Consider the following 8,868-nt stretch of genomic DNA (forward strand, 5'->3'; position numbering starts at 1 on the left):
TGGAAAACATCTAGTAAATTTTCATCTGCTTTTCGGAGTGTCCATGCTTCAGAGCCATATTTGACCACTGTCATCACTGTAGCTTTCAATATTCTAATCTTGGTTTGTAGGCTTATCTTTCTATTCTTCCAAACTTTTTTTAACTGTGAAAAAACACCCTGAGCTTTAGCTATTCTACTTTTAACATCTTCACTGCTCCCACCATCTTTACTAATAATACTACCAAGGTAACTGAAGCTCCCAACCTGATCAATCTTTTCGTTACCTAAGGTCACCTGTTCATCTTCACTTATTCCTAACCTTAGTGACTTAGTCTTCTTAACATTAATTTTCAAGCCTATTTTAGCACCCTGAACTCGTAAAACCTCTAAAAATTCATTCATTAAGTGAAGATGAAAAGTTGACGTTGGGTAACGAAAAGATTGATCAGGTTGGGAGCTTCACTTACCTTGGTAGTATTATCAGTAAAAACGGTGGGAGCAATGAAGATGTTAAAAGTAGAATAGCTAAGGCTCATTTTTTCACAGTTAAAAAAAGTTGGAAGAATAGAAAGATAAGTCTGCAAACCAAGATAAGAAAAATGGAAGCAACAGTGATGACAGTGGTCAAATATGGCTCTGAAGCATGGACACTCCGAAAAGCAGATGAAAATTTACTAGACGTTTTCCAGAGAAATTGCCTACGAATCGTTCTGGGTACCCGGCTGATTGACCGTATTTCAAACAGTAGGTTGTATGAAAAATGTGGCTCAATCCCGCTTTTTATGGCTATAATGAAGGATAGGTTGAGATGGCTAGGCCATGTTCTGTGGATGACAGATTGCCGAAGATTGTCCTTTTTGGCAAACCGTCTGGGGCTACACGGAAAGCAGGTCGTCCTTGTCTAGGTTGGAAGGATGTCATAAATAAAGACTTAAAGGAAATGGGAACTTCCTGGGAGGGTGCAAAAGAGGGAGGCCTTGAATAGATTAGTTTGCAGGAGGAGCGTGCGTAGCTGTGATGGCCTCAGGCGGCTTAGTAGTAGTAGTAGTTAATTAGCCTGTTATACTTTTCTCTTTTTGGGTTATAGTCCGCCTGTTACTTTACAGTGCTTTCAAGAATAGCTTATTATTGAATTGCATAGAGTTGAATAATTTTAACTATATTATTTTTTTTTTTTTGCACGCTTCATCTCACCTGAGCTATAAACTACTTATTTTATACATCTTGTCAACTTATTTTTTAAACTAAATTATTATTTTTTTTGTTTTTGTCTTGTGTGCACTAACTTTTTCTTAAGTTTTGTAAAAATTTTGATATAATGTTTATATTCCGTTGTTGTTTGTTATTCTTGTTTTGTATCTTGTGTAAAGGGTAATGTTTTCCTATTATGAAATCTTTTAGTTTTTTTCCGTTCCTACGGTTTCGAAATAAAATTCTTGTGATATCTTTTATATAATACTAGTTATTATATTACCTTCTCAATTTATACGCACGACTTTTCTTATGTATGGTTATGGCGTCGTCAGGAATTTGCATTGGGGGTTGTGGGAAGGGTAAACCTGTTAAAGTAATAAAGAATAATAGTGATGATAATATTAATAACAATATGCCCTGTACCTAGCCTCAGGGTTAGGGGATGAAAATTGAAATATTAAGAACGCGAAATAGAAAAAAAATATTGCTATTCTGATGTCAATCTAAGCCTAAATAATGTAATGCATTCTAATAAAATGTAAACAATGATAAAATTCTTATCTTATTTTTATATACTACTGGTTTTTAAATTGCCTTCTCAGGTTATACGCATGAGTTTTTTTTATGTATGGTTAACAAATTCTCTAGGCAATTATTTTTTAGGAAAGATTGACTTTTCATACGGTAGATGGTAGGCCTGTGGTAGTTGAACATTGTATCGTGAGTCGTCGTAAAAATTTAGTACCCTTTCTTTTAAAATGACTGCGAAAAAAATTTGTACTGGAGATGTTCATAAATACAAAAGTATAAATGCCATAAAACAAGAAACTCAACTTGGGGGAGGGGAAGTAGGAGTTACTAGGTTAGTTATCTAATGTCGGGTTTCCCCTACAGTCTCACATTTGGGGGGATGGGGCCCCTAAATTCTTTTCACCATTACATCTCACTGACAGAATTGTAGAATCTCAACCAAACCGGGTGGAGCATCTTCGAAAGGGGCCTTAAAGTCTTGTCATCACGACATTTTTCAGAACGGTGTCAGATCTCAATCAGGCCTGGTTGAACGTAACCATGTAATAGGAAGTGTTCTAGTTCAGCCATATAGGAATTCGTACACGGACTAACCTATGAAGAGGAGAGAGGATGCTTTAATTCTTCTTCTCCCGTTACCTACTTCAACATGCTGTCAGGTAACACGATGGCTGACCCTCTAGTCCTCGATTGTACTTCCTTGCTGAAGGGCCATGAAACGGAGATCGGCACCACCGAGGTGGATTGTGACGTCAGTTGTCATATCTAATGCCCAACTCTATTGTAGAAGACCCTTGTCTGACCTGATAGCACATAGAGTACTTGACCCTAAAAATGAGTTTCTTATGAACCAGTATCTCTTGCATGATTTTTTGGTTAATACATGTTTTCATATTTGTAAACAGACTGTTTTATTCATAATTGCAGTCATGATTGAATCTTGACGGATATAGAGATATGTTAAGGTCAACCCCAGTGTGTCCGTTTTATAGTTGCTCTGGATGAGCAAGAAATATTCCGGGCGATGTCTAATCCCATCAAGAACGACAAATGCGACGCAAAACATAGGGTAAGGAATCGCTTTCTGGACGAACTTTCTTTCATTTTCTACAGAAAGTAATTGAGCCAATTGAATGAAGCTTTCATAAATCGAGCCCAATATCTTATTCTACTTAGGAAATACTATCTGTAAAATAACTGTAAAATATTAAAGGAAGTTTACCGGGAAAGCAGCTGTTTACCCTGCTAGTTTTCCCCCAGGTGGCACCGTCGCATGTGTCGTTCTGTTCATGGGTGTATTAACTATTTCCTATGCTTCAACACTTCACTTGAAGCTGGCGATGAAGTTTTAGTTTTTAGATTGCTATTATACTTTTTTAGCAGACTCTCCTGATAACGTTCCTTTATTTTAAGAACGGCAGCTCTTATCAATTTCCACGATTTTTACGTTGCTATTATGCTTTTTTAACAGAAAATCCTGATAATGTTCTGTTCCTTTATTTAAAGAACGGCGGCTCTAATCAATTTCCACGATTTTCACGTTGCTATTACCCTTTTTAACAGAACCTCCTGATAGCGTTCTGTCCTTTATTTAAAGAACGGCAGCTCTTATCAATTTTCGCGATTTTTACGTTGCTATTATGCTTTTTTAACAGAACTTCCTGATAACGTTCTGTTCCTTTATTTAAAGAACGGCAGCTCTAGTTATTTTTATGTTGCTATTATCCTTTTTAACAGATCCTGATAACGTTTTGTTCCTTTATTTAAAGAACGGCGGCTTTAATCAATTTCCACGATTTTTACGTTGCTATTACCCTTTTTAACATAACCTCCTGATAACGTTCTATTCCTTTATTTAAAGAACGGCAGCTCTTATCAATTTTCGCAATTTTTACGTTGCTATTATGTTTTTTTAACAGAAAATCCTGATAATGTTCTGTTCCTTTATTTAAAGAACGGCAGCTCTAGTCAATTTTCACGATTTTTACATTGCTATTATCCTTTTTAACAGAACCTCCTGATAACGTTCTGTTCCTTTATTTAAAGAACGGCGACTCTAATCAATTTCCACGATTTTTACATTGCTATTATCCTTTTTAACAGAACCTCCTGATAACGTTCTGCTCCTTTATTTAGAGAACGACAGCTCTTATCAATTTTCGTGATTTTTACGTTGCTATTATGCTTTTTTAACAGAAAATCCTGGTAATGTTCTGTTCCTTTATTTAAAGAACGGCAGCTCTAGTCAATTTTCACGATTTTTACATTGCTATTATCCTTTTTAACAGAACCTCCTGATAACGTTCTGTTCCTTTATTTAAAGAACGGCGACTCTAATCAATTTCCACGATTTTTACATTGCTGTTATCCGTTTTAACAGAACCTCCTGATAACGTTCTATTCCTTTATTTAAAGAACGGCAGCTCTTATCAATTTTCACGATCGCACAACGTTAATGCAAAGGGCACCCTGTATGATATGGAAGCAGACCAGACGAACAAACATGTATTGGCTGCCTGTCAGGATCGAAATATCCGTGTCTATAATTCCGGAAGTGGGAAGCATAGCAAGACTTTTCGTGGCTCTTTGGCCGAAGACGGGACATTAATCAAGGTAAGTTATTGATCCCTTTGCGTTTATTTTAATTTAAGTAGAAATTAAGTTATAAAAATGCCCTTTTATGAAACTTTTATAAAAACTTATATAAAAGTACTAAAAAGTACTTAGGACTTTTCTTTACATATTACGGTTTTCTATGCGTTATTTCACATTCCCTTTTTTCCCTTAGGCTGACGAAGTTTCGGGGTCCCTCCTAGAGTGAGCATATTTGGCGAATACTAATTTAATAATAAAGACTAATACTAATCAAACAGTTCATGGTAACGAACTCTAGTAAGGAGCGACCCGGCTTAATAGAAACTGAAACTCTGAAAAGTGGGATTTTGATACCAATAGTTACATTAAAAGAATTGAATTTTAATGCTGATTTTAAATATAAGTTTAGTCAAGTTTAGTCTTACCCATCAAAAGCTACAAGCCTGAGAAAATATACCTTATTTTAGAAAATAGGGGGAAACACCCCCTAAAAGTCATAGAATCTTAACGAAAATCATCCCATCAAATTCAGCGTATTAGAGAACCCTATTGTAGAAGTTTCAAGCTCCTATCTACAAAAATGTTGAATTTTGTATTTTTTGCCAGAAGACAGATCGAGGATGCGTGTTTATTTGATTTTTTTTCTTTCGAGGGATGATTGTAACGACCCCGTGGTCCCAAAATGTCGCAAGAGGGCTTATTCTAGCAGAAATTAAAAGTTCTAGTGTCTTTTTTAAGTGACCAAAAAATTGGAGGGCACGAGGCCCCCTCCCACGTACATTTTTTGTCCAAAGTCACCGGATCAAAATTTTGAGATAGCCACTCTGTTCAGCTTAGTCGAATACCTAACAACTATGTCTTTGGGGACGACTTCGACCCCCACACTCCCCGGGGGAGAGGCTGCAAGTTACAATCTTTGACTATTGTTTGCATACAGTAATGGTTATTATGAAGTTTACAGACGTTTTCAGGGGAACTTTTTCGCTTTGGGTTTGAAGTGAGTTGGGGGAAGGGGGTTTCGTGGGAGGATCTTTCCATGGAGGAATTTATCATGAGGGAAGAGAATTTCTAGCATTATGCCGGATTTTCTAGCATTATTAAAAAAGAAACAATGTGAAAATAAATATTTTCTTATTAATTATTTATAAGAGCGGGGTGTTGAGGAGAAAGTAGCCCCTTTCATATACGAAGTAATTTCTGTTCGTTTTAAGTTTTAATGTCGCTCCTTACTTTCAGTTAAAAAAACTTTTTTTTTATTTAATGTCTAAAAGGAACATCTAAGAGCCAAGCTCTCACAATGCTGTCAAATTTAGTTTGAATCTGGCGTTCCTTTTCTGGTAGATATTGAATAAAAAATAAAAGTTTTTTTTAAAGGAAAGTAAGGAGCAACATTAAAACTTAAAACGAACAGAAATTATTCCGTATATGAAAGGGGATGCTTCCTCATCAACGCCCCGCTCTTTACGCTAAAGTTTGACTCTTTCTCTTAACTCTAGTTTTTAAAACAGTTAAAAACTTTAGCGTAAAGAGCGGGGCGTTGATGAGGATTCATCCCCTTTCATATACGAAGTAATTTCTGTTCGTTTTAAGTTTTAATGTCGCTCCTTTCTTTCCGTTAAAAAAACTTGTTTTTTTTTTATTTATTAAATTTAAAACGAACAGAAAATATTACGCATATAAAGGGATTCGTCACCTCCACAAAATCTTGCTTTTTACGATAAAGTATTTTAGCAATTTCAAATATTTATTGTACGGCCTTCGTGATTCAGGGGTCATTTTTAATGAATTGGGACAACATTCAAACTCTAGTGTAAGGAGCGAGGTATTGACGATGGGGTGAACCCCCTCATATACATAATAAAAATACATAAATATAGAAGTTCATTACGTAAGTTAATTCGTAAGTTCCGTATATTTGTTAATAACAAATAGTTCGTAAAAAAAAAAAAAATAATCAAGTTGCATTTTTAAGTAGCCAAAAGTTGGAGGGCAACTAGGCCTCCTCCCCCACCCCTTTGTTTTATCAAAATCGTCCAATCAAAACTATGAGGAAGCTATTTAGGAAAAAAAATGTGCAAATTTCGTTTTAATCATTCAATTGTGGTGAGTCAAAATCAAAACACGTGTTAATTCAAAAACGTTCAGAAATTAAATAAAATAAAAAAACAAGTTTTTTTTAACTGCAAGAAAGGAGCGACATTAGAAATTAAAACGAACAGATATTATTCTGTATATGAAAGGGGTTGTCCCTTCCTCTACACCTCGCTCTTTACGCTAAAGTTTTTTATTGTTTCAAAAAGTAGAGTTGTGACAAAGAGGCAAACTGTGTAAAGTTTTTTGCAAAGCTTTGAGTCAATTACCATGAAAATTGAGCAAAAACTAGCATCACAAGCCAAAAACTTGGTCAACTTTCATTAAATTGAAAAATTGCTCATCTTAAACTTGTTTATAGTCAAAAAGACTGTTTAGGTTCTTCAGGAATACACGAGATGCGCCGCCCCGAAACCTTCGGAAGTCATTATGGGTTACTTGTCATTTAAAACGATGCCATTTACAAATTTACCATTTACCATTTACAATACCATTTACTAAATATTCAGAATTCACATTTCCGAAGCTGCTCAGTTTTTGCCTTAAAGGTATGAAACCAAGAAAGGAAAGAAAAGCCAGTGTGGTCGTAGAACATATTTGCCTTAAAGGTGTATCTTTCATATCTTCTCTTAAATACTTATACTTTTTTTGGTGACTCTTTCTAAAAATAAAGGTTCAGATAGAGCAATTCTATTGTGAGGTGTGATTCAAAGCTCTACCTCCCATTTTACCGCCTCCTCAAGGAGTCCCCAACCATTTGCGTACACCGTTTGCCTTACCCGTACGTTTTCCATATTTAGCTTCTAATTTTTTCTCATATGCCCTTCAAAATTCTACCGATGTAATTGTTCCTATGCGGTGCGTTGGGTCCAACTTTAATCCGGTAGTCGCAAGTTATGGAATTCCCTACCAGCTGAGGCATAAGGTAGTAAGTAGTCATTCGTGGCATAAGTCATTCGTTTGGCAAGTTCAAATAACGCTGTTGAATTTTCTTCCAGAAGGGTTTAATGTATAGAGTAAAATTAAAATTTAAATATAATGTTAAATTATAAACTTTTTAGTTATTATTATTATTGTTGACAATTCTGTAGTGTATTTTAATTATTGTAGTTTTGTTTTGGGGCTATGAGGGTAGGGCTGTTGGCTGAGGATTGGCCTTTGCTGGTCAGATTTATACCGTTTTGATGATTTGGGTGTTGCGGTTTGGTTTCTCCCGTCGTGTAGTCCTAAAGTTAGTAATGAATTATGGTCTACGGATTATTTTACGATTTATGTTGTATTTATTTTTTTTCTCCTTTTTTCCCTGTTTTTCTGGCCATGGAGCCTTTGGGGGTGAGAGGGGATGTCCGTTTTTGTGTATTTTGTGTAAATTTTTTGTTCAATAAATAAACACTGAACTCTGTGGTAAAAAAATTGGATTGATCTTGGGTTGGCAATACGGGGCCCGAGGTTTGGTCCCAATTGCTGCAAGACAGGGTGATAGGCTTGCCACCTTCCTCTGTAAAAAAAGATCTAGCACATGAAACATCAACAACAGTCAACGCCAATTTGGCTGGAAACAGCCTGTGTCCTGTTCTCAAGTCCCAATATATTTTGAATTAATATCTATTCCCTCTGAGGCTAATCAAAATTAAGTAGTACTGTTTTTTTAATCCAATTTATGGCTTTCTATTTATTGATCTGTAACACTTTGTGTGTGGCGCCTTGTATTTCTTCACTTTTGGCTCTGATTAGTTTAATAAAGTTGATAAATTAAATAATTCGGTGAACTAAATTGATGCTGTTGTCAATCGTGAAACATAAAAAAAATTGAGCAGTTTCGATACACAAAAGGATAATTGAGGATTTGGTTTCTGTTCAGTTCTTTCTCACTGATCTGACTATCATTTTCTCTTTAAGTTGTGCCCTTTTTTATGTAATTGGAAAGCGTAATATGCCGTTTTCGTTCATGTTTGATTGGTTCCCAAATAGAAATAAATCTGTAGGAAATGCTATGCTGCTTTCCCTGATATTATACAATACTTAAACTAGATTATTTACTTTTCCATAAAACAAGTTTTTCAAAAAAAAGTAAAGAGCTTCATATGCCAAAAATGAGCAGAAATAAAGGAAATAATCTTCCAAGCATAAAACCACCACAAATCACTATCAATAAACAAATAAAACTCGAAAAGAACTGAAATTACAATAAACAACTGAGTCAAACTCAAAACGAGCAAAAATTAACACGAGTAGGACTGATAACCCTCATGCCATCTCAAGACCAGAAAATAATATGCACTTTACAGAAAAAAAAAAACAACAAATGACGGTGGATTGTTAATATACTTATAGTGATATTTATTCCTTAAAGTTTTAATATTTTTTTTATTAATTCAAGTAAAAAAAAAAAAAAATGAAAACACTTAAAATGTATTTTGTTTTTACTAAAGCAAGATTTTAAAAGCTTTGGGACTCCACTCGTTTTGACACGTCG

The 8,868-nt window shown here is 35.1% G+C and overlaps 1 protein-coding gene across 11 annotated transcripts in view; it reads left to right on the plus strand.

Annotated features, from left to right (window-relative positions):
* LOC136027600 (mitogen-activated protein kinase-binding protein 1-like) overlaps positions 1-8,868 on the plus strand; it is a 215,511-nt gene that overhangs the window by 147,788 nt on the left and 58,855 nt on the right. For all 11 annotated transcript variants that reach the window (XM_065705011.1, XM_065705005.1, XM_065705009.1 and 8 more), the window contains one exon: positions 4,122-4,319. In XM_065705011.1, coding sequence (XP_065561083.1) covers positions 4,122-4,319 — 198 coding nt within the window. The remainder of the gene's footprint in view (positions 1-4,121; positions 4,320-8,868) is intronic.

The sequence above is a fragment of the Artemia franciscana genome, chromosome 5 (assembly GCF_032884065.1).
Source record: "Artemia franciscana chromosome 5, ASM3288406v1, whole genome shotgun sequence".
Taxonomy (NCBI): domain Eukaryota; kingdom Metazoa; phylum Arthropoda; class Branchiopoda; order Anostraca; family Artemiidae; genus Artemia; species Artemia franciscana.